Source organism: Numenius arquata, chromosome 9, assembly GCF_964106895.1.
Source record: "Numenius arquata chromosome 9, bNumArq3.hap1.1, whole genome shotgun sequence".
In the NCBI taxonomy this organism is placed as follows: domain Eukaryota; kingdom Metazoa; phylum Chordata; class Aves; order Charadriiformes; family Scolopacidae; genus Numenius; species Numenius arquata.
Genome location: NC_133584.1, coordinates 35,287,885 through 35,314,517, shown reverse-complemented (window position 1 = coordinate 35,314,517; position 26,633 = coordinate 35,287,885). Strand labels below are relative to the sequence as shown.

General features: G+C 39.3%; 1 protein-coding gene across 2 annotated transcripts in view; it reads left to right on the top strand.

The window, feature by feature from the left end:
• The window catches only part of ZNF451 (zinc finger protein 451), a 41,090-nt gene that overhangs the window by 3,185 nt on the left and 11,272 nt on the right, over nt 1–26,633 (top strand). For both annotated transcript variants that reach the window (XM_074153215.1, XM_074153214.1), the window contains exons 3-13: nt 4,614–4,697; nt 5,977–6,102; nt 7,639–7,750; nt 8,394–8,544; nt 9,946–10,072; nt 11,727–11,880; nt 13,900–14,047; nt 15,566–17,217; nt 18,336–18,470; nt 22,469–22,599; nt 23,564–23,750. In XM_074153215.1, coding sequence (XP_074009316.1) covers nt 4,614–4,697; nt 5,977–6,102; nt 7,639–7,750; nt 8,394–8,544; nt 9,946–10,072; nt 11,727–11,880; nt 13,900–14,047; nt 15,566–17,217; nt 18,336–18,470; nt 22,469–22,599; nt 23,564–23,750 — 3,007 coding nt within the window. The remainder of the gene's footprint in view (nt 1–4,613; nt 4,698–5,976; nt 6,103–7,638; nt 7,751–8,393; nt 8,545–9,945; nt 10,073–11,726; nt 11,881–13,899; nt 14,048–15,565; nt 17,218–18,335; nt 18,471–22,468; nt 22,600–23,563; nt 23,751–26,633) is intronic.

The following is a 26,633-nucleotide window of genomic DNA, read 5'->3' as shown; positions in this document are numbered from 1 at the left end:
CACAAGGGAAACGGTGTGACCCTGGCCATCACCTCACGTCAGCAACGTGTCCTTGAATCTCCAATTTACTCCTCTGAGTGAGGGTGAACCTGGACTTTGCTAAAGGAATTCGGAACTATTTGCCTTGCTTAAGAACATCGTTTCCAAAGTGTATAAGCTTCATAAATACTGTGTGTGAATGCTACCTGATCATCCAAGTACTATTTTCTGCATGTCCAGAGGAGCCGGTGCACAGGTGGCGCTGTATAAATTGTATTAGAGAAGCCACCGGGATTTCTCAACCTGTGCTCATTTTGATAGAAAACAAACAGTTATAGACCATGTGATCTCTGTGTTTTTCTTTTTTTATTTTTTCTTGAAAATTGTGTATTTTTTTGGTGTGGGGTTTTTTGTTTCTTTGTTCTTTTTTTTTTTTTTTTTGTATTTTTTTCCATTTCAATCACTTGTCTTAAGGTGTTTGAATTCTTACTGTAGGACCATGACAAATAGCCCTCGTTTGAGGGACCAAAAGCAATCTCTGCTGCTGCCAGAGTTTTTGAGCTTTTACAGTCAGATTCAGCCTTATTCAGGAAACTTACAACTGTTCTTCCATAATTTCCCACTTTTTAATTCTGCGTTGCAACGTATTTTGTCCATTTAAAATCATTAAATTCTAAGTTTTGCACACCAGCAGAAAAATAGAATTTAATCTACAGTGCAAGGCATTATTCCTGATGTCTTGATTTTTTTAGGATAGGATGGTCTGGCCCCTATTCTGTTTCCTTGGGAAGAATAAGTCAGGAGTGAAGAGAATCACAAGTTTAATGGGTTCTGTAGCACTTAGGTAGAGAGATTATTCAAATTGCAATAGTCTCCTTGGACTCCTGCTGAATTGTTTTGGGTTTTCGTAATGGTCCACTTGTTTGGGGTTTTTTCCTAATTTCTTTAAAGATGTTTTCCAATGAAGGTGATATCTGAAGAACACTTGGCCCTGGGATACACCAAAATGAAGTGATTTGCTGAAACATGATCATTACCATTTAAATGTTTTGTTTCCTTTCCCCCTGAGGTGTTAAATATTAGATATACAGACTCAAGTATTTGTCTCTCTGTCATCACAGCAGGAACAGAATAAAATTGTAGAGGTGTTACGAAGCATCTCTGAAGCAGGACTTTTATTTTTGCTCCCAACCCAAGTCAGCTGAGGACTCAGATTTTTTTATTTGCAAGGTCAAAGAAATTAAAACTTTCTAAGTGCATGTTGGTTCACAATGTTGGTCGGTTACTCAGCACTCTTCCAGGCTGAGAATCTGCTGGGACAAAAATTTCAAGCACAAATATTACAATTTGTGTCCAATTTTTAAATTTCTTTTCATGTAAGCTTGTTCCATGGTAATTAGCGTGTTTACATGTGTATACACAATTATGCTCGCATAATTATTTTGTCAAAAGATATGGTAAGTCTGTGGCCACATATATTGAAAGCTTGTTTCATGCTTTCTGTATGCTAGTGTGTGTATAATTATGCAAAAGTTTAATTATGCTTTTTAGGTAAACTGAGTATTTGTTCTGAGTGCACGTAAAACTAAAAACTGAACAAAAAACCTTACATGATGTATCAGTGGACTCGGTGTCTGTTAGCTAGGCCTGATTATCCAAAGATTGATTAAAATGAGGGAGGGGAAAAAAAGCCACAATATAGGACTTTTTGAGAAAACGTCTGGAGCAGGAAAAATGAGCTTCACAGGGCTCATTTGTGTTCAAATTGGAATGCAACCCAAAAAGTTGTACAGAAAAATTGTGCAGTAAGAGGCACAAAGTTCAAAAGGGAAAAAAAGAACATTTCGTGTTTGCAAACAATGTTTAAAAAAGTATGTTACTTGGGTTAAATTGAATTTACTGTTCTGGTCACTAGAAGTTCCTAGGCTTGAAAGCAAGTTACTCTGCTTTTCAGCTGTCAATTTCCTAACTTTTAATTAGTGGTTGAACCCAGGGAGTAAGTAAGTAAACAGAACTAAGAAAAATCTCTGCATTTGAAGAAGTTACAGCTGTTAGGATCAGAGTTGAACATGTCAAAACACACCATTGAACTGATTGGACAGTCAGGTGGTCTGAGTGTGTCTTTGAACTGTTACTTGCTAACACCTGTTGTTTAATAAAGATTTAATTTCTGGTAAGTTTATAGAGGTCAGTTTCTACAGAAGCAAATATCATGGATTTATATATTTTTTTTTATTTTTATTTTTTTTTTAGATTTCATTTAGAAACCCATATTCTCTTTATTTATTTAATCATAAAAAGTTAAGCACACTTTTGGGGTAATTTGAGCCCTGCAGCTTGATTTATATAAGCTTTTGTCGTCTGTCCAAGATCTCATCCCTCTTCCTCCCCAGTGAGACAATGAGGACTGTTTATGCCTGGCCAGCTAAACTGCCTTACAGCCTTGAAAGGTGGAAGAACGTAAAGAATGAGATGTAGTAAGGACGGTGGAGAGAATTGCATGCATGCATATTCTCTATATTCTCTCCACTACTTCCCATGAGGCAATAAATCTTTCAAGCCTGCCCTGGTTGGTTGATTGTTTAGATCTTGAGGACACTGCCCAATATGTGGCAGAGATGGTGGCTATAGTACTGCATGTTTTCAAGAAGTCAGCCTGCCGACTATCCTAAGTCCTCCTTCTGCCTGGAAAACTTCACTTTGTAACATATACATAACATGAATACCCTTGGAGTATATAACAGCTCTGTGGTATCTGCCAGCAATATTGCCAGACAAATGGCTGATACTGCAGTTCAATCAAAAGCTGTCATATGATGTGGATGGCATTGCGTGTACAGGCTTTAAAACAAACAAAAAACAACCACCACCCCTCCTCACTACCAAAACCCCAAAAACTTAAACTGTCTTTGTTTTTGGTTTATTTACTTTGAGGCTAGATAACAACTTTTGGAATTTGGATGGGAAATGTTTTCTGGCATGTTAGTTAACTTTGCCTCTCACTGAAGATGCGTACGCATGGGACCATGCATGTGAGTTAGGGTCACTAGGAATATTTTTGTTTGGTGTGTGTAGACTTACTCATCCTGTTTCATGTTGTTATACTGATTATTTAGTTGCCATGTGATAATGTTGTAGCATGATACAGGCTTTTTTTTTGCATGACATCAGATTATGTGGACATAGTGCTTCTTTGTTTGCCTTTAAAAATTGAAGACTGTTGTTGCAGTGAGTGTGGATGGAGCTCCAGATGTTATTTTATACATCTTCTTTAAAAAACACATGATTTACGTACATAGTTTGGGTTGCTGTTTGTAATTTTTCTTTTCGTTTTGCTTTCTTGTGTTTGTGTCAACATTGTACTATCTGCCAGAACCTTGTAGTAGAAATGTTAAAATTGGTATAAATAGGGAGTGAATAGGAATATACACACGTGTGTGTGCAAGCACCAGACAGAATGAGTAAAAGGAGGCATACGAAGGCATGTAAATCAACTGGTATTGGTACTACCTAGACTAGCAGGTCACTGAGGTCACAGACCATCTGCATGAAGTTTCTGAAGACACTCAGATCAAGAAAGCAAGGGACAGCATTCAGGGCTTAAACCATTAACATGATTACAGAAGACGAAGCATGGGGCTAAAGCCTTAAGACATCCTAAGAAGGAGACAAAACCAGTAACATTTAGTGACTCACAGAGGAGGGGGCAGCATGGAGAGAGGCAAAAGATGGGAAATACACAAAAGGAGCACGTGGCTGCCAAGCTAGGAATTGCTCAGGTCCTCTCTATTAGAGGACCTAAGTACTTGGTGGTAGCCAGGGTCCCTTACCCTCCATATAGCTGCTTGGAGTCTTGATCAGGCTTCCTGGATGCATGTCTTTGCAACTGAATGCTGGACAGACTATTTGGACATGTGTCTCTGTGCTTTTGAGTATGTGGTATGAATGTGCAAAATGTGTTTTCTTTTAAAATAAAATGATTGTGATTCCAGTACAGAGAAGACACTTGCAACTTGCTTATGGAATATCTCCTCAAAACGCAGCAGCCTTCAGGGTTTAAATGTGTATGAAACTGTTTCCCGCTTTCTTAATGTTTGAAATGCCTAAGGAGTTTAATTTCTTTTGGAGTTGGAATTTAATTTGTGTCTTTTAACCAAATAAAACCCTGAAAAAAAGCCCCACAAAAAATCATTTAGCATTGCTCAGTGAAATCTAAGACTGTTCCTCTCTTGCTAACAGCCTACTACGCTATCACCATTGAGTTAATGGTGAGGGTTGAGTATCTTTAAAAATGTAGACCTAAGTTGATTGAGAAAGTGCAGTATATAAAATTTTTAAGCAAGTGAAGACTGCTAATTTGATTTTTTTTTTTTTTCCTAATTGATATCTAGATGTTAAGTTGATATTTTAATTATTTGTGAATACTCATTTATTTGCATGTTTTACCAATTTTGTGTGTTAGTCTGTTAAGTGGAAAAGTTACCATGCAGGAATTTTATTACTACACCCTCTTGGAACTTTGGTGAAATTCTCCAGGCATTGCTCATGCTGACAGTGTGCTGTAATGCATGCAACATTTTATCTCTGAGGAAGACAATTTAATGCTTTTGTGTGTGTGTTTAACACTTTTTCAGGAAGGACCTTTAAGACCTGTGCTTGAATGCATTGATCTTGTCAGTAGTGAGGATGAAGAGCCTAACAGCAGTTCTTACATTCATGTGAGTGTGTTGTAATGTATTTGGGGACTTCTCGTTGGAATAAAATAATTAGTGTCCTGTATTTTTTTTCCCATCAGTTACTCTTCAGAAAAGAAACGTCTTAGAGATATTTTTACAAGCAATAAATAAATAAACAAACCAACCAACATTAAAGTTTTTTGATTTTTACCTACTGTTGAGTTGAAGGCAAGAATGCCAACAATTCATTTTTTTCCAGAGCCATCTTTTGCCTTCTTCAAATGGACTTTGAACTTTTTGTTTGGCTTTCAGTGGTTTTTAGCAAGCGTGTTGAAGAAAAATACCACTTTACAAGCAACTTCAGAAGTCTGTGTCCTGCACACAGGTCACTGCCTGTCCCTAGCCTGCAAATGTATCTGGCCTAGTCCTAGGCCTTTTACTTCTAAAATAACTTCTTAGGAGCAGTTTATAGGTTGGAGGACCTTACTCTGATGACAATCTGGTCTTACCTCAGCTTCGCTCTTCATAATCCCTCCTAAGAGTGTAAGAGTCTGAAGCAGGCTGGTCAATTCATGTATCCCCCAAGCTTGTTGTGCTTATTCTGCAGGGCTTTTGAGAGGGACAGGGACTGAGGATGACTCTACTAGAGTTGGTTTTGGGAGCAGTGGCCGTCTTTTGACATCTGGTTTCCAGTGTTGCAGTAGACAATACGTGTAATAAACCCGGTTCTTAAGGAAAGGTGGGTCTTCTGTACATGCACAGGCTCACTCCACGGTGGTGATTGCTAGAGCTGATCATGTAGCAGGAGCAAACTACAGTGCCTATCCCTTATGCTAGAAAAAGCTAATGGTCTGCCTTTCTGAAGATACTGGGCAATGTTGTCTTAGAGCAAGAATGATACCAGTTCTGAGTTCTTCAGATGGGCTGCATGTTGGCTTTGAAATCTTTAGAAATTTTATTTACCTACTTAGAAAAACTTACTTACTTTGTAATTTGTTGGAGACCTCTAGGTCACCCAGCAGAGTCATCTGTGTTCCTTCTAGTGCTTTGGTGAGGCTGATACTGAATTGCCTTAAATATGTAAGGGTGTCGTGGTTTGAGGTAGCCCAAACCACAACAAGGGGAGTGGGGGTTGTTTTGTTTTTTAGCAGCAGTTAGGGATGCTGGTAAATAGGAAGAGAAAACTAGCAAGGTAGATGATGGAACTTAGGATCAGAGTATCTATACTGAATTATGTCCTGATGCTTGGGCATCACTTTTCACTGTATTAGTGCCTGTTACTTAGCAATTACCAACTAAAAGTTGAACTTTTCAATTGTAGAGAAGTACTAAACGTAAAGATCACATTGACTATCAGAAAGAACGGGTGGCATCAACTTTGGATCGTCTGGCACGCCACGTTGAAGTAGAGAAACAGCAAAAAGAAGAGAAAAACAAAGCCTTTAAGGTATTGGACATATTTTGTTTCAGTAGAATTGCGTGATACAGGCGTTGTATTCACGAATGTGTTTGGTTTTGCTACTAAGTTAAAAAAAAAACAGATTGGTGAGCCAGACCTGGAACTAGTAATTGGAGATTTTTGCTTCTGGGGCATCATTTGAAACACAATACAGACGTCGTCTCTTTGGTGGCTTTTAACTGATCAATTTGCTAGTCTTATGCAGTAAGACTAAGGGGGGGGAAAAAGCCTAACTTCATGCAAACCAATGGCAAAAACTTGTTTTCTTGTTTGTATATATAGCAGAGGGACCTTAGTATAAATTATTCTGGTTAAATAATAGAAAAATAACAGTTGTCACAAACCACCATGCAGCAAACCTAGTTATCTACCTGCTTTTGCCTGAGATTTTGGGGAAGCCATTTGCAACATTAAATCTCTGTATCGGGTAATATTTTATAATGGGATAAAATTTTCTATGTATAAAGCATAATTTTAAAGTTGAATCCTGTTAATTGTGTTGTGCAGCTACTTAAAAGGCATGACTTTTTAATTTTTATTACAAACCGGGAGATGCAGTCAATAGGCTTAGGGGTAGGGCTATCAGTGGGACCTGGACAGCTTGAAGGAATGGGCTTACAAGAACCTCATGAAATTTCACAGGGACAAATGCAAATCCAATATTTCTGGAACATGCTGACTTTCCAGCCCAATTTTCTGAACACTGTTAATGGCTTTTAAAGTCAGTCACAGAATTATCCTATAGTTACAGCTTCTTATAGTCTACAATAGACTATGCAACTGTAATACAACAGAGTAAAAGGCTGTTACGTGTAGTCCAAGGTAGCCTAGAAGTCCAGAGGCCTACATCCCTCTCCTGTCTCCTCCGCTTGGGATTTGGCGGTCTCTTAATGTCTCCACATACAGTTTCTCAACTGTTAAGTGGAATCAGAGATAGCTTTTAAAGTAGTCTGAGAATAAAGGCTAGAACATCCTTTTGTTGATGATGAATATTTTCCTGCTGGGTGGCTCTTTACTCCTCATCAGGTAATGCAATCTGCAGAATTAAAATTATTCTTCCAATTGAAACTACTATGGGGTGGGTTTTTTTGCCTTAGAAGTGGAAGAAATTGACTCTTTGGTTTCAGTAACCATTTTGTCACTTTTTTTTTTAAATTTCATTATTATTTGATTCTTTTTATAATCTTGTATACTTAAAAATCTTCTTGGTTATGTACGTGCTTCAGAAACTTCAGTAGGTACAATAAAAATAAATTAATTGACCGAGGCTGTAGCTTTTATTTGGGCCACAAAAATTAGCACTATTTTTTTAATTTATTTTTGTATTGCTGTTTTATTCCATCGTCATTGTGTTATATAGAAGTCAGTCAAGCTTTTTTCCCCCTTAGGTTTTTGTGAGTGGTTTTTTCCTTCAGGTTTTGGAGACCCATGTGTAAGTTTTGGTATACATACTTAATCTTGAATATTTTTTTTTTTTTTTTTTAAATTTGATTGCCACCTTGCCTGATATGTTTTTCTCTTCAGGAGAAAGTTGATTCCCAGTATGCTCACGGATTACAAGAACTAGAATTCATTCGGGAACACAGTGACACAGAAGCCGCAAGATTATGCGTGGACCAGTGGTTAAAAATGCCAGGTAAGAATAGGAGATTAAGCTTCAGTGATAGGTTTTCTAAGTCTTGCATTGCAGAACAGAACATGTGATAATTGCATTGATCAGTACTAACATTGAGCTTGCAGGTGCCTCTTAAGCATAACCACTTAGCTAGAGTGGGGCATTTGAAAGTTCTTATGCACTCATTGCCATAAAAGCTATTCTTGTAATGTTTTGCTGCTTAGAAAATTTAATATATAAAGTCTAAAAACTTTTGCACTAAGTTGCACTAAAAACTTTTGCACTTTTGCCGCTAAGGCAATGTTAACTACTTCTATAAGCAAAGCTGTTAGAAGGAAAATACTACTGTTGAACTGTTGCTCTGTTGCTCAGTCGAATGTCTACATAAGTGAATATAACTTCAGGAAGTTCAATCACTGGAGGACCTAGAGGAAGGGTGTCAAAGTGTTTGAAAAGTAATCCTACTGGAGATTGAAGAGACAGATGCTTCAGCTGAAAAAGCAGACTTACTGTAGCAGGATTGAGTTACAGTGCATTGTTAGCTTGCTGTTAAGAATCAATATAACTTGATTTTTAAATGTTTTAGAGCCTGTGTGTTATTTTGTTTGTTTTCTTAACCAGAATCTGAATTATAGAGGCTTAAGTGATTTGTTTTATAACACAGGTCTCAAACCAGGCACCGTTAACAGTGGAAAAGGGGGTATTTGTAGGAGGGCAGGTCAGAAACACGTCAAGAGCAGCCCCATATCTTGTCCTGTGGTGCATTGCAACAGAGAGTTTGATAATGGACATCTTCTCCTAGGTCACCTTCAGAGGTAAGGACATAGTACAAGAGCTCAGTGCAAGAAATAATAATGAAAGAATATGCTCAAACTTAGGGCATCAGCATCAAGTCTACTTTAAACTGCCTATAGTGACAAAATTCCATTTGGAGAGCAGATTAGTATGTTACAGATTTTATATAGATGATGTGATGAACTTCTTGCTTGGGATTTTTTTTGGGGGGTTTTGTTTGGGTTTTTTTTTTTTTTTTTCATTCAGAATTGATTTCTTCCTCTTGTTAAGCATTTGTTTAATATCTGGGGTTTTTTTGAGAAACAAGATTTCTAATCTCCAGTTCTGTTATTTTTGCATGCAAACTTGAAAAAGAGCAAAAAGTTAACGTATACATCTTGATGGTAAGATTAAAAAAAAATGCCCCTAATGAAGGGAAAGAGGAGCAAGAGCTATAGGCCAGACATTTGTTCATAGCTGATCATTGCTAGTCAACAATTAACTGTGTTGGGGGTCAATTCCAGCATATACTGCCTTTTAACTAGTGACTCTGTTGTGGAGGAGATGGTAAGGAGACATGCTGAGGGGAGTGTTGTGGGTTAACCCTGGTGGGGCAGCTCAACCCCACGCATCTGCTCACTTACCCCAGTGTGATGAGAAAGAGAATTGGAAAGGTAAAAGTGAGAAAACTCTGGTTATAAAAGCAGTTCAATAAGTAAAGCAAAAGCTGTGCATGCAGGCAAAGCAACATAAGGAGTTCCCATCGGCGGGCAGGGCTTTATCACACATAAGAGCTACTTGGGAAGACAAACACCATCACTCTGAACATCTCCTCCTTCACCTAGCTTTTATTGGTGAGCGTGGTGTCATCTGCTATGGGATATCCCTCGGGCCAGTTGGGATCAACTGTCCCAGCTGTATCCCCCTCCTGGCTTCTTGCCTACCCCGAGCCTACTTGCTGGCGGGGCAATCTGAAAAACAGAGGTGGCCTTGATGCTGTGCACGCACTGCTCAGCGACAGCTAAAACATAAGTCCAAAACACAGCACTGTACAAGCTGCTACAAAGAAACTTAACTCCATCCCAGCCAGAACTAGTAAAGGGAGGTAAAAATAAATACATCCGTCTATAGGAATAAAAATATCTCTATAGGAGATTGAGGCTTTGTTAGTTCTCTTGCTCTTACAAACAGTATGATTCCTCTGCAAAGTGATCATTACAACAGGTAAGCCACAGGGAGAATCACCCCTGTACAGGATACTTCAACTGATATAGTTAATGATGGGGGAAGTGAGGAATTCTACAGTTTAGGTTGATTTGCTTGGTTTTTGTCCAACAGCTTCAAAAGGCAGATTATTATTTTTTTTCCCCGTTTAAAAAAAAATGTTTTGACTATTTAGAGGGGACTAGTTTGGTTTTTTGTTTGTTTTTTTTCCTCTCCAGGTTTGATCATTCTCCTTGTGACCCAACAGTCACATTACATGGACCCCCAAATAATGCTGTTGCCTGTGTGGTATGCTGCAAAAGATTTTCCACCTCTCAGCAGTACAGCGATCATCTTTTATCTAAGGCAAGACCATAAGGATAAGTAACTCGCCTGACTGAATGTAGTAGAGGTTTTCAAAATGTAGAATTATGATTTTTTTTTTTTTTTTAACCCTTTTTCTCTCCCCTCCCTTCTTTTAGTCTTAAAGATAGTTTTTCCTATTCTGCTGTCTTTCAAACGCCTGGTATATCCTGACAGTACTCCCATGAGGTCTGACCATTAGGTTGTACTTTCCAGCATACTTTTGAAAGGACCATAGTTCTGTCTTGAACCTCTTATCTCTCTATTGGTGCTGTCGAAAGGTTTTCCCCTTTTTTGCATCTCCAAAACTATGAAAGATAAAGGCAAGAAGTTAGGATGAAATAAGTGACGGTAAAGAAAAGCAGCTGAATGGAGATGGGGGGGAAAAAGAGGCAACAGAATGAGAAAATTGGGTGATTCTGATGCAAGTGTTTCTTCTCAATTTCAGATCTCTCTGATAGATGTATTTGGTGCTATTCTCTAGTTAACTTGCACAAGGGAAAAGGATAATCTAGCATTTGAGTTTTGCTTTGAATATAAGCTAATAGTGTTTGCTTTTTTTTTTGTTGTTCTTCACTACCTCCACTCTTCTTTTTTTTTTTTGACAGTGCTCACTCTTTCCCTTCTGTTCATCACTTACTGCTGTAAAACTTCACTTCAATGACAGGTGTTATCTTAAATAAAACTATGAAACCAGAAGCAGTCTGGTGTTGAACTGGATGATGGATAGCATTTTCAAAGTTAAAGTTTTGTTGTGTACCCATCTAGCCTCCAGAAGCCATGTTAAATTTAGGCAAAGTTTTAGATACTCTGAAAATCAGACTGCTTTTAGCTAGCAGTAGTAAATCCTGCTGTATAGTCTTATCTGACAAGACAGAAAGATTGCATCGTAGTTTGTCCCTGCCCTTTCTGTTGCTTCCAAGCTGTGTGTGTGCCTGTGCACGGAGTCCAGAGGCACTACCAGACAAGTTTGGGGAAAGGGAGCAGCTCTTACAGCCGGCAAGAAGATGGGATTATTTTGGTGTGGAAAGATGTCCTAAACAAAGCTGTGGAAGAAAGCAGAAGTATATCAAAAAGATTCTTTGAGTGACATAAGAAAGGAGTAAGCAAAAATGTCAGAAGCAAAATTTAAAGATTTTTTTATCTTGAAGGTAGAGATCTGAAGTTGATGTAGAGGCAAAGGAGGTGGAAGGAGTTGACTTTTATCAAGGTCGTGGGCCTGCTGAGGAGCAGCATTTTGAGAAGGTGGAGGTTAGCAAGATTAGGGAAGAACCTACATGAGGAAAAGCAGCTGCTTTAGTGACAGAAGGAGCTTTTTCTGAGAGCCCGGGCAAGGGGACTAGCTGAGAACTGATGGAACCCGTAGCTCCTGGGGAAGGTGGACCCTGCCAGTGGTGCAAGAAGGGAATGGAAAAGTTGCCAGTGTCATAAGGTTGAGTAGCTGAGTTTGACAACGGCAGTTTGGCCCATCCCTTGTGACTCATGAGCTGAAGTGCATAGGGGGAGGCTGTAGATGAACATAGATGTGGTAGCTGAAAACCTAAAAGTGAAAATATTACCACAGAAGGGAGAGAGGAATGGAAGGACACAAGGAGAACTGGGACTGGTTTGTTTCTTTACTTAATATTTTTCCTAACTAGATCATTTTCTCTTGCAGCTCAGTGAAAATGACGGACATAAAAAAGATCTCCCTCCACAGCATATTCAGTGTTTTGCATGCCCAAAGTGCTTTCTCCTTTTCACCGAAAGAGATGAATGCTTGCAGCATATGTCAGGAAAGAACCACTTCCTCCAGGTTTCTAAATTGCACGGTATGTTGCTACTAAGTGTACTGCTTTTCATTCCTTCTGATAATTGATCCTTATGATATGACATTTTTCTGCTGTGTAAAAAAGCTTAAGATTTTAAAGTTTGTTTTTAATGAATTTCTTATTTTTTCCTTTAAGGTCTTAAACGTGATACAGTTCTGTGAGAGGAGATGCTTTGAAATTCATATTTTTGTGTAGAAATGATTCCTCCATCACAGGTGCTGTAATGAGAAGCATACTTTCCTTTATCTCCAGGTCTCTTGTATAAGCTTCTCATCCTCCAGTGATTCTGTGCAACTACTGTCCTAAATAAGTTTACGTTTAGCATGTCAATAGGAACTCAGACCAAAACACACAGATTTCTTTTTTTAATTCCAGTCAGACTGGCTGTGGTGATCCTTCCCCGTACTCTACTGTCTGAAGTCTGCTGGAGGTTATTTTTCTCGTCAGCTTCCTTGGCATTCCTGATGGAAAAGACCTGTGAAAGTTTCTGGTTTTTTCTCCGTATAATTGCAAATTTAGCCTGCTTAGCTGGAATGGTGCTGCCAGTCTGCTGCCTTGCACTGGCTGCGTTGCTACTGAAGGCTAAAATACTGTTTATGTTGTGACCTGGTAACATCCTGAACCATACTTATTAGATTCCACACAAGATATCTGTCTGGTCATGGTCTTGAAAACAGGGTTAATGACTACCGCAGCTGTACTGACTTTCTAGCTTTGACATGAGCAATAGGCATTAAAGCATTTACTTTAATGTTAGGGAGGTGGCTGAGACAGATGAGGCAGAGATGCAGTTGACTTCTTATTCAAGAAGCTGCCATACTTCAGACAGCGTATCTTTCAGGATAAGCCTACATGGCCAAGAGGATTGGTATAGTTGTTATTTCTCATTTTCATAATTATATCTTCTGCCCTCTCCCACGGTGGCTGCAGGAAGTGTACAGTAAAGACAGGCTTAAGGAATCCTCCTGCAGGTCGAGTCAGTACTGTCGTCTTCATGGAAATGACAGTCAGCTCCATGGTTCTGAGTTCTCTTACGTATTGTAAATCTAATGTACTTTTATTCTCAAAGAGGTTATTAATTCTGAATGTGTTGACCATGCATGCCTTTAAAATCAGGCCATAAGTTTTAAAAAAGATTGCTGGTGAGCTATTGCTTTGAAAAGACTAGAAGCATAAAATAGTTTTATTCTTTAGAGATGGATAGTGCTTAACTCAGAACAAAAAAAGGTAGTGCTCCATTTTTTTCCTTTGCTTTGGTAGGTCTTCATGATTAATATTATCAGCATGGTCTGTAGGATCTGGCAGTGAAGTTAGTTGAAAGGCATAACCTCAGATTACCACTTGCTGTTCATCACATCTTACTAAACAGAAAATTCAAAGAGAATTTGCCTCCTAAAATGCAGAACATTAACAGCAATATATAGTTCATAAGACATTTCCCATTCCCTTTTCAATAGAAAATTTTTTATTCTGCTGGCACTTGGAGTTGGACATGGAGCAACAACTTGCAACAACAGAAAGTCCTGCACCTAAAAATTTAAGGAGAATTAACATCGAGGGTGGGAAAGAGAGAGATGGTCAGAGTATGTGGGAACTTGTTAAATGAATGCATACTTTTTTCTTTTTTAAACACATTATGGCTTTAAACAGAAGTGTATGTAGTGAGAGTAGACGGGTGACGATAGATGGAGGGGAAGAAGGTCAATAAGAACCTTCCTAAGAGAGAGATCCGATCTGACCTTGTAGAAGGAGGACAAGGGAAGTAGAGTTAGTCACCAAGTATGAAAAAACAAGATGCAAACAGATTCATATAGGAGATCATTGCAGAACTTAAAAAAATTAATGCAGTTTAACTTAAAACTTCCCATTGCACAATTAGTGTGGCTCAGCTGACACACGGTAACTTGCCTTCTGAACGCTGTGACAAACGAGTACAATTGTAACTGTCATCTGAGAGCTGAAATACTATGAAAGAACTCCTGAATGTGTGATTGGACTTTCTGCTGTTCCATGTTATAGATGAAATGAAGGCTGGCCTTCCTCTACCTTTCCCATCGTATGCAAAGAACCTTCTGATATCTCTGTGCAAAGAGGTCCCCTTCCAAGTGAAGTGTATATCCTGCTGCCAGATACTACGCTCGCATATGGAATTAACGGCTCATTTCAGGTTTGTGAGCAACAGCTGTCTTTATAATGCGATCATCCATAGGTCGGTAACAGGTAGGCAGGCGTGTTCTTAGTGGTGTGAGTGGATTTCAGGACATCTAGGACCATCTGAATGTTGACTTCCTGAGTAAACTATCACAAAACTGCCCCCTTTCCATGTCTCTTATTCTTTTTTTACCCCACACAATCCACTGCAGAATGCTGATCAATGTCTATATCCTTTTTGTTAGTTTCTGGAACACAGCAACAGAACTTGGTCTCTGTTCCACTGTAATTGGGTAGGAAGGGACCTTTAAAGGTCAGCCAGTCCAACGCTCCTGCAATGAGCAGGGACATCTTCAACTAGACCAGGTTGCTCAGAGCCCCGTCCAACCTGACCTTGAATGCTTCCAGGGACGGGGCATCTACCCTCTCTGGGCAACGTGTTCCAGTGTTTCACCACCCTCGTTATAAAAAATTTCTTCCTTATATCTAGTCTAAATCTACACTCTTTTAGTTTAAAGCCACTGCACCTTGTCCTATCGCAACAGGCCCTGCTAAAAAGTCTGTCCCCATCTTTCTTGTAAGCCCCCTTTAAGTCACAGTGGCCTGAAAAGCCACAATAAGGTTGTCTTGGAGCATTCTCTCGTCTGGGCTGAACAACCCCAACAAGTTGGCAGCATTGGATTTCTAAAATGTATTGAGTCAACAAAGTAAGCATCAATCTATGTGCTAGTTTCAGAAATTAGCACCTAATTCTCATGGAAGTGCAGAGATTAGATGCGCATTGCATGTCTTTGTTGGCAAGCTGCTGGTGAGTTAAAGTATACAGAGGATGCTATTTCCACATGCTAATTGCTGTGGCTAGTAGGTAATATTTCAAAGTACATCTCAAAGTTTTAAAATGTTTCAGGTTTTGATATAACAGGACTGATTTCTAATGCTTGGGAAAACTGCGCTTTTAGAAGACTGTAGTGTCTGAATTCGTGAACATATTTACTTTACATCCAGCAAGGCTATGTGGGATTCAAGGCCTTGGTGTTTTCAAGCCTTGCCAGGTGCAGGGATGAGGAGGAGTGAGACCCGGGCACTTGACCCAGGCTGACCCACAGGATTATTTCACACCATGAACATAGCATTCGATATAAATTAGAAAGTTTGCTGCATAGTCTCTCATTCCCTTGATGGCAGCGGTCCAGAGAACTTCTTGCCCCAGTGCTGGACCCCTGAGGCCTTCCTTTTCTCCCGAAGGTGTTGCACACCACAGTGTCTGACACTTGCTGTCCACTGCTGGGAGTGCACAGCTTCCTGCTGGTATAATTCTGGTATATTTTATATTAGTATCGGGATCAATACTGGTTCTTTAGTATTACTATTAATTGTTTAGTCTTATCCTATTAAATCTACTTATATTTCAATCCTTGTGTTTCCTTGGGTTCCCTGGTTCCCCTTCCCAGGTGATAGTGATTGTCTTAATGACAATAAATTGTTACGGGTTTTTTAAATCATAGCACCTTTTTATTTTTTTAATCCGTTCTAGAACACGTTGTCGTAATTCTGGGCCTGTGGCAGTGTCAAAGAAGAGCATCTCCCAAGTCGCAGAGATATTTAAAACAAAAGGTCACTGTGAGAACTGTGATACACTGTTTGCTGATCAGAATCAGATCGCCCAGCATAAGCAAACCACTCAACATAACGTTAAAGTTCTTAGTACAATGGAAGAGTCCATCTTGATGTTCTGTCATATCAATGGGAAAAATAAAAATCAGTCTCATTTGTGCCATATTGTGGATCGATCAAGACCACTACTTAAAAGACATTTGACTCCGAATGAGTCTATCAGTGAAAGGGGATCTACTCCTTCAAAACGGAAGAGCGATTTAGAAGGTGAAAAGGAAGATCCTGTGGCAAACCAAAGTCAAGGTAATGCTTGCAAAGTAAAAGCCTGGTTTTGTGAATGCCTTCAAAAGTTTTTTACAGAAGAATCAGTAGAAAAGCACATTTTATCAGCAAATAGGATCTGTCACAAGTGTGCTGTGTGTGGAAAGCTTGCTGAAAATTCAAGCATTATCCGCCTGCATATGAGTCGATTCCATGGAGGAGCACACTTGACTAATTTTCTTCTCTGGTGCAGAGCGTGCTCTGTAGATCTCAGAGAAGAGGATATTATGGGTCACGTGACTGAATCTCATGGTGGACATAGTTATTATTATGAGCAAGAAGCTCTAGAAGATGAACCTATGCCATCCGTTTCTGATACAGAGTGCATTTCTGCAGGTGAAAGGAAAGACTGCGTTCCTAGTCCTATGGAACTCTCCCCTGAAAGAAGTCCTATTCTGGGACAATGGCAATGCCATATTTGTGAGGAGATGTTTGAATCTGAAGAGAGCGTTAAACAGCATTGCATGTCCTTAGAAAGCCACGCATTTCACAGATACAGCTGTGGCTTATGCAGAAATCACTTTCTGAAAGTAGGAACGCTACAGCGACATTTCCAAGAGCACCATAACCAGGATGTACAGACCAAATACTTCTGCGGCCTTTGTGGTAATCTCTTCTTTGACACAGAAGATGAATTTCTATTCCATTATAAGGAGATTCATAGCACAGACTATGCATTTGTGCCTGAGCAGATGGAAATGTCAATAAAAAAAGAGGAGGACTTCCTCCCAGTAGAAAAAGGAGACCGTTTAACCTGTGGTTGCCGGACAACTTATGTCTCCAAAATAAACAGGAGGAATGACTATGTGGATTGTCAGAAAGCCATGCTGCAAAAAGGAAACTTATGGTTTCGATGCTGCATCTGTTCTGCAACTGCACAGAATTTTGCTGAATTGAACAGTCATCTCAACAGTCACACGTCACTGAGACATAAAGAAGAGATGTATGTTGTTAGATGTGCTGCGTGCAACAAAAACTTTGACGATCTTCAGAGTGCACATCAGCACTATCACATGAAACACTGCTTCTTGCAGAAACCTGATTTATCAAGTCTTGCATCAGAATCGAAAAATACAGTATTCAAGTTCACAGCGAGTGGGGCTTGTGTGGACAGAAAACCTCACAAGCTAAAACCTGAAGCATCTCCATCCAAGACTCAGGGAAGACCAAAGTCGTCTCCTCTGCAGGGACCAATACAGGGAAAGAAAGAAAAAAAAGAAAACTCAGCACACTCTGAAGACCCTGGTGAAGGTTTGTAGAATTTTTTTTTATTTTTTTTTAACATTAGAAAAATACTGTTGTCTTTAACACAGTTTCAATGTCAGTACAAGTATGTAGCATACCATTTGCCTATATCCCGTCTGTATATCAACTCAGAATTTAATACTTGTTGTTTCTTAAAGCTGCATTTTGAATTCTCAGTTTTTGAGTTTCCAGAACTTGGACTCAACAATTTACTGCTGTATGCATGAAGTCTTTTAAAAAAACCTCACAAAGTAGGCAGATGTGAGAGCTTTGGGACTGAAAAATTTAATTTTCTAATTAATTGGGAGCATGATTTGGTGTTAAAAGGAAGAGGACAGTCAAGGACCCCAAATAGGGATCTAACTCCTTGAAATGTAAAAGTGGCCTATAATACACACACATTCAAGAGAAACATGCCTTCTTTGTATGTACAAATATTTATGAGCCTGGTAGTGCTTTCTGTGTGGGCAGTCCTCTTGTAACACCATCTTCACAGTTTCCTTAGCTTGCCAAAAAATAATTTCTGGTGAGAAACTATCAGGATGTATTAGGGTTATTTTTTGCCTTGAGCCTGCAAATATTTTTTTAAGTTCATATCACTTCTGTGAATGACATCAAGAATGCTAAATGTATACCTTGTGTTCAAAAGTTGGAAGTGGTTTTAGTTACTCATGGTGTCTCAATGCTTTTGATTAAAAGGTTGATATTTATGTTAGATATACAGCAAAAAGTACAGCTCTAAACATTTCACATGCTTTTATGCATGTAAGCCATTAAATGTTACAGAGACTTGCTGTAGTAGGGGTTGCACAGCTGAATATTAAATGGACTATTAAAATATTTCAGGGCAGGACAACTGCTTTATGTGCTTAGCGCAGAACTATCCAGCTCTATACCGTCGTACAGCTGCATTCCACTTAATTTTGTCTGATTTGTGCGTTACTAAATGCTACTTCACTTGATTTTAAAACAATGCAGTTGCCAAATGGGATCATATTTTATAACTCTTAGCTTGTAGAACAGCTGAAAACATGCATTTTTAAAAGCGTATCTTACGTTGATGTATGTTGGCTGACCATAAAGTCAGGTGAACTTTAAATGTGTCTTTTTTTATCCCATTGAAGATGGTGAACTTCCTGATCTTGACTACCTGAGTACCATGACTCACATTGTGTTGGTGGATCTGGACAACTGGGGAAGCTTATTCACTCAGCTGCCGGCTAACCTGAACCAAGGGACATTTATCTGGGGCTTTCAAGGTAAAAACTGTTTAAAGGAAATGAGATTAACAAGTCTACACAAATACTTGAGCAGAGATTCTTTGAAACTGAGAGAATGAAGAACAGGAACAAACAACCACTAGGTCTTAAGTTAGTGTCACAGGCACCATGCAATGGAAATGTTCTTGAGGTTTTCTAACTCTGTCTTAACCTTCTCAATGGTTTAGGAGTCTTTCTGGCTTCCCTGCTGAATTTCCTTAGGCTGTGTCATACTAGGTTTTCATAATTATCAGGACAGCCATAATACTTGGAGATTATTTTCTTTCTAAGTCCCAAGTCCTTATCATAATGTTCTTTTTAGTTCCGAAAGGCATGATTTTACATTCTTGTGCTTGAATTTTGTTCTGTCTCTGGCTTGCTCCTTAAGGATGTCCCTGGTCATCCTATACCTGAAGTGTAAGGGTATCTCACATCTGGAAGATACTAGTAGTGGTACAAGGTGGTTGATGGAACTCACATTGTTATGGGTTTGTAAGAAAACTTTGCAAAGTCTACTAATAGCATCCCTTTAACTTGATACTTTTTCTAACCTGACTATTCTTGAACCAACTTCTTGTCCATCTCATGCTTTTTCTACTGGTTTTCTCTGTATCTGCCTTTATAATTATTTTGCCTGTGGTACGTTGAATACTTCAGTAAAGCCTAGATAAGGGGTAGTTTAAAATATTTATTGCCTGAAACACGGGTATCATCTTAACAGACTTGTAGGAATTGTCAGATGTGTTTTACACTTAGTAAACACCATTGCACTGCACTTCTTCTTGACATAATGTTCTTGATTATCTCTTCCTTTAAAAGATAATCAAGGAAATCCTGAAAGCTGAGAGTTTTCATGCTGCTGAGGTTGGATGGAAAGGCATGTTGATGCTTGAGTCGCTTCCCCCACCCCCTTAGAAACAAGTATTCCAGTTAGCTGATGAAAGCAGAGCAAGTATGTCTGTTGATGTAAAGTGTAAGTTCTTCAAACAGTCAGCTGTGCTCCTGGGCCTGCAGTCTAATGTCTGGTTGTTAGGAGATTTGGGGACAAATCCTCTGGTTTTCTCTGTTAAAGCGGGTTATGCTCCCAAGTTGTGTGTTCTGCGCAGGCATTACTCCTGTGTCGTTACCTGGACTGTCATTACCTGCCTTTGGCCTCTCACTACACTAACAGTATTTTTGCACATGCATACGTATGTGCACAAAGGCACAGAAAATACTAATTTTGAGGGTTTAGATTATACCTAATCATCCTGGATTTCTATTTCGTCCTTGCTGCCGGGCTGCTGCATTTATTTATATTCTCTTTTCTATATGGCTGAACAACCTGTTTGTAATTATTACCTTTTGTGAGGCTTTGCCCAGCTTGACTTCTGGTCTAATTTCACTTCACCTCTGCACTCCTTGACTTCTAAGGCTATTGTGACTTGGGGGTTGATTGTGGTTTTTAATTGCTGAAGGTTTGTTGTTTATTTCTGTAGTTATTCAACCCACTTGGCCTTGAAAAAACTTTTTTTTTTTTTCTACAGATAAAAATAAGAAACTGTCAGGAATCTGTTTTGAAGAAATGTCAGGCCTGTTTGACATCTAAATTACAAAGCTACTCTGGGTTTTATAAAGAATTGCTTAGTAACGAATAATTTTTTACATTTATGTCAAACTTTTCCCACTTTAATTCAGACACGTGATTTCAGTCATACTCTGTTATTCTATTTAATTTACTCAAAACCGGTTTGTCATTAATTGACTCAACTTGTTTGTTACGACAGGGTCTTCTGTGCCATTACTATTCCCAAGGTTTCCATTTCCATGCCCTGTTTTGATTCAGTAAGAAAAAAATTGATTGAACCCAGGAATGTCTAAACTGTATTATTGTCAGAAATGTCTCTTCTCTGACCTATCTAAGAAAGAGAAATAATCCATAGTACAGTCTTAGTGTTACTAATCTATTGTTAGGAACCTCTATTTACGATAATGTTACCCAAAGGTACCTCTGTGCTAGTTAAGACACTGTTCCCAGGGATGTTCCAAACACAGGCGCCTGCTGGCACAGCCCAGCCTGTGTCTGAGCCGCTCCGTTTCTTGCTTCCCAAACAGAATCCGTTCCCAACAGACGTTGCTGCATGTAGGCTGTCTTGTGGGAACGGCCCCTGGAGCACTAAAAGTGAAAAACCCTTGCTGAAGAGTCCATGGTGATTAAAATGGGCCATATTCATATCAGAGAACACTTCAGCAGTTTATTAGTGTCAATTATATTGTTACACAGCCTGGGAACACTAAGGCTCCTGGGCACATCTGGACATGCTGTTTTAGGTGGCGTCTTTACAGAGTTATTTGATGCATGTTATTCTCGTTTGTTTAGCTTGTGCAAGTATAGTGATATCCCTGTCTCTTCTGATTATTTTTTTTCCCCTTGCATTTCCCAAACAACATCTCTGTTTTTTAAAATTATATTTTATATTATACTTCTACACTATTTCTGTCATTCCTATTGCTAATGCAGTCTTAGCTTTGCTTTGAGTTCTTCCGTTGTATTGCCCAGGCTCTGTATTGTTTCTGTTTTCAGATACTAGGTTGTCCTTGACCCATTTGTGTTCTGGCTCCACCGGAGTAAATGCAGTTCTCCCATTGTTTTCTGCTGCCCTGGTCAAAAGTTTATGTTGTATATCTTTGCAGCCAAAAACCAGGGTTGGTGATTACAAGTCTTTCCCAAATAGCGGTGACCAAGGCTGTCACAACAGACGAGAGTGACTTGAAAATAACACTTTTCTCATGGACACGTGCTCCTAAATTATTTCTGTGTAGTCTGTTACTAAACCTTTGAGATTGTTTTTGCAGAGAAAGAGGGGGCGAGGGAAACCCCCAACCCCCCCCCCCCCACACACACACCCCCCACACACCCCCCAGGAGAAATCCACTGAAGATTGCTTCTGCTTCTTTGTCAGGCAGAATCCTCTGCAGCCTGTTTACTTGAGCCTTAGTTTCACATATCCTCACCTGAAGTGCCATCAATGACTGCTTTCACTTTCCATTCAAAATCCATTCTTGCATCCAGCCACTCTGTCATCTGGCAGATAAAGCATTTTTTCCTTCCCCTTGCAGGCCCGTTATTTCTTAGCAATTGGGAATGCCATTAAATTCTTATTCACCCCCTTCAAATTGTCCTTCCATTTGCTTGTCTTTTTATGTTGTCATAGTAACCGCAAGCTTCTCTGGTTTTTTGCCTCTCTTCCTGAGAGACTTGCTGCTCCTTTCCTTTCCCTTGCAACCTGTTTCAGCCTGGTATTCTTTTGATGTGTAGCAGACCTGTTACTCAGCTCGTCTCTATTATCCAACAATTTTCTCAGTTAGTAACTACATGCTTTAGGATACTGTTGAAAAAATTCCTGCACTTATTTTTTCCCAGTTGTAGCCTCATTTTGTTTATCCTTGACTGCACCCAAGTGTTAGTCGAGACTCTAGCATTTGTTTTAACAGTTGCTCCAGTTCTTGGATCTTCTTTTTAAGGAATTCTGACATGTGTCAGACAGTTACAGTCTGTTGGAAATAATCTTGGGCATTACATTAGTACAACATTGCCTACGAGAAGCATTTCTCTTACTTGTACTGCGTTCTTGGAGCTCCTCTGCTTCTGCACATTAACCGTAACTGTGCTTAAAGCTAAAAAAATACATCCTTGTGTCTAAATGCACGTGATATCTAGAAGATAAGTTTTTCAGGATTAGAAGAAAAAATTAATTTAAAAATTGAATGAGAGGCTTTGTATAGGATCAGGCCAGCTACTTTTTCCTTTTTTGCTTTCTAACCCAAGAACAAGGGTTCTTTCAGGATTTTGGTGTTATATGTTTCCTTCATCTTTCACATTGGTCAGAATAATTTCTGTCTTTAAAGCCAGATTTATCTTTACTTTTGCCTTTTTGCATTCTTAATTCATGGCATCATTTGTGTGGGGTTTTTTCTGTTTCTTTTTTTTTTTTTTATTTTTCTACTTCACTGTTTAGGAGGATACAGCAACTGGAAACCTCCAGTACAGTGCAAAATTTACAATTATCTCAAGAGGATTGGGTGTTTCTTTCTTCATCCACGTTGCGGTACCAGAAGAGAAGCAGCAGACTTTGCTATCTGCGTTCATGTAAGTTAGTGCAGTTTTCCTCATTGTTGTGTTTCTGTACCCAGAGTGGCAGATGGTATCTGCTATTGACATGACGTACTAATGGCAGATGAGATTCTTAGGTTCTCTTCATATGACTTCTATTTCGACTAAAAAGAATGATAAACCTGCCACTGAATTGAGTGGAGACAGCCTGTTGAGAAGTGCTTTATGGTTGTTTTTTTTTTACCTTTCCATGGTAATAAAAAAATTAGCCCAAATAGGACACTGGTTTGTTGTGGAGGGGAATGGAGCTGGTTAGGGAATGAAGAATAAAAAACCCCCACAATTCTTATATTTCTTTCTGAAACAGAAACTGTAACTCCTGCCTCTCTCTTCACGTAGCCCAAGTCTAGAGGCATCGTTAAGATGGAGTTGGGCGGGTGCCAGTTTCAGAGACCCTGTTGGGCTGAGAAAGAGCAGTGCCTTTCTTCAGTGAACCCTCGGCTGGGTTGGGAGAGGTGCAGGACGAGAATCTGGGATGCCATGGGGATTCATCTGCTTTATATAGTGCTTTATCAGTTAGATAAAACTGCTTGAGAATCTAACTATATGATATAAGTGTGTTTTGCAAAAGTGTTTGTATGTTACATTACGCTTTTATGATTCTTAAAATGTTCTGCTCAGATGACTTGTTTTATGTGGAGATGCTCCTGAAACGCTGCTTTTTAGGAATTCATTCCATACTCCATCTGTACTGTTCTGGTAGCCATTTCCTATATCTGTTGTCATATGTATAGAATAAATGCAGTGTCAAGCTGTTGAAATAACAGTTTTCACTATATATATATGTATATATTCACTATAACATGCATCAGCCATAAAAGCAGAGGTAAGTTGCTGTAGAAGGCTTTCCCACCATGACCTGTGTTACAAAAAGCTAGCCAAACCCCACAAGATAAAAACACGATTTCAGTTCTAACATTTGTCATTTGTTTCCATGCAGGCAGGTCGTCTGGATGAGCACCTGCCCAAGCAAATTCCTTTCACTGTACTTTCTGGAGACAAAAGCTTCCTGGAATTGGAACGTCAATTTAAGATGACCCAGCGGCCAGCTCGTATCCTAAATCCTCACCACATTGAAGGAGACATGATGTGTGCCTTGCTAAACAGCATTTCAGATACCACAAAAGGTAGAAAGTAAACATGAAACGTAATCTTTCTAGTAAACCCATAATTCTTTCCAATAAAAGAATTGAACACTTGTGCTGGTTACACAAGCTGTTGCTTGATGCTTCTTGTACTGTACTGGTATTTCAATGAAATATAGATCAGAAAATCAGTTTGTTTGGGGCAAGCTTTGAAACCAGACTTAAGCATTTTTATTCAACATAACAAACTCTGTCCTCCCTGTATTCTTTATTACAGCAGGAAACAAACTGTTGTTGCAGTTGTCATCTCCTTTCTAGTTAAAGAGAAGCTGTTTAGAGCGCTCTTGTGTATGTATTTCTCAAATTGGCTTTGCTTGATTTGGTCTGGGGCTGAAACAAACATTACCCTGCTAAAGCATTGTCATTTCCCAAAATATCTCTGCCTGTTTTAACTCTGATTGTCCTTCTGGCTGCTTCCAGTCACTTGATAAGTGTCTTCACTGGCACATGGCTCACACATCCATGCGGAGGAAAAATATCAATGAAAGCTTTTAAGTTCTGTAGAATGTCATGTTCTAATTAATGGCATGCTAAAATGGTCACACTGTTTTTATAGAGGCTAATCAAAGAGGTTTGAGCCAGCTCATTTTCATGCAAAGGATACCGGAGCCGAGATGAGTCTTAATACTTCTCTGTATTTGAAAATATCTTGAAGTAAAGTTTCCCTAGAAGACCTGACATTTCTCTGTAGACGCATTAATGCTTTTCCTGGCTGCTTCTGGTAGTTTTGAGGGCTTGTAAATTGAGTGTGTGTTACAGAAAGTTGTTTCTGAATTAGCCCTAAACTCTTTTCAGAAAAATACGCTGCTGGTCTTGGTGCAGGTGTGTGAGAGCTGTCACATGGCGCTGCTGCTCTACCAGGAAGAGTAGAGTGGAGTGCTAACACTGGATGGTGAATTGGCATCAGTCAACTAAAGGGAAAAGTAAAGACAGGATAACTAAATGGTTTCCTGGAAAAAATGATCTGTGGTGAGCTGGAATTGATTTATCTGCTGCTGCTATCTGTGAAGGTGCTTATAGGGTTTTTCTGGCCACCCCAAGCATTTGCTGGTCTAGATTTTTCAGCTGGATAATGGAGATTTGATTCCCAGCCGGAATCAGCCATACCAGTAAAGTTTCTTGGCATGGTTAATCGCAGAACTAACACTCTCACTAGTGCAGTTCATTTTGCTCAAGGGGGAAGATGACTTTTCTCTGCGGTTATCTGTAAAGCTACACATTGAATCATTGCATTCTCACTACGAATGTTTTCTTTGTAGAGCATATAGAAGTTCCTAGGTTGATAGATCTCTTCTGATGTAATTATAGCTATAACTATATGTTAATGTGGGAGGTTGTTTTTGCTTCAAGAGCTTTGCATATTTTTGGGAGGAAGAGTTGGAAGAGAGCTGTAACTTCCAGTCAATTTAAGTCGATTTAGCTGTAGGGGCTTTCTTTCTTGTACAGTTTTTGTGACTTAGATACGAGAGGGTGAGGAGAGGGGAATGACTGTTTTGCTACCTAAGGGTACTCCAGCTCCCTGCCTGGGTAGTTTTGCTAGTATAGCTTTATTCACCAGGGTGTACTGGCTCAGAGGTGATGACTTCGATCTAACCATTTTATGTTTATAAATTATGCTCCATTATTTTTTTTTTTTTAATATTGGTCTTGCTTTCAGAAGTTTCCTAATCTAACTCTTCTTTCAATGTCCTTTAGTACGTTAATATTTAATCTACTATTATGATGATGGGCCCTACTGAGAGACCCCAAACCTTAACTTGCTCCTGGCTGATCATTGTGCATACCGCTTAAATTATGCATGTGGTTGCTATGAAAAAATAAAGTACTTTGAGAAGGAAAGTGATGGAACTGTGCCTGTGTCCATTGGCTGTCAGCATTCACTGGCAAACTTGTAAGGAACAGAATTGTCTTGAGCCATCCTTGGTCCCTTTTTTCAGTCAGTGTCAGCAGCGGAGGACCCAGATAGTGAGAGCTGCCTTTGTCTCCTGTTCCTGTATTAGGACATTAGAAAATTCAGTTTTGATAATAGGCCTATGTTCACTGCATAGTGGGATGATGTTGCCAAGAGTCTATAAAGTTTGGTTTTTTTAAAAAGATCAAGCCACGGCAGAATCCACGCTTCAGTGGGTGGCTCAGCAGCATCAGCAAGCATTTGCAAGTCTTAGCGTGGCAAGACCAGTATTGGAGGGCTGAGATAGGAAGTCGTGCAGTGTATCATAGGCTGGTATAACCTGTTGTCCTGTTACAGAAATGCAGCTGAATATAAGGAAATCTAAACAAGAATTGCTTGCTTTGTGACTTTCTGAAGCCTATGGCTGTTATTCTGGAGGGAGAAATAAGTAAGAAAAGGTTACCACAGAGAATTGTGTTGAAAAATACAAGACAGTTGTTGGTATTGGATGAGCTTCAAAATTAAAAAGCTGTTTCTGTGAATCACCTTCACAGAACTATCATTACCTTGTGAGCAGCTGGACCGTGTTTGGGTTGTGGCAACCTCTCACAGTTGTGCTTCATGAACCATTTTACTATGTAAGCGGAACTGCTGGGGGAACTGTGGTACCTGCATTCATCTTAAAATAAATAAAAAGAAAAGTTCCTGTGTGTGTTGCAATAGGATATCATTTATATGTTACCTTAGGAGACCATTGGCTGTAGTGGATGCATGAATTCCCTTTGAGGGTAGACAAGACATTTGTTCTTATTTGCTCACTTCTGCTGCTAAACTTGAGTTCATAAATACAGAAAGTTTTTGGTTTTTTCTTTTATGCTGAAGGCACAACACATGATGGGAGATTCATGCATGTGCTTTGAGAAGGGTAGAAGAGTTTTCAATGTCTCCCTTTGTAATTCCTTTGCAAAGAAAAG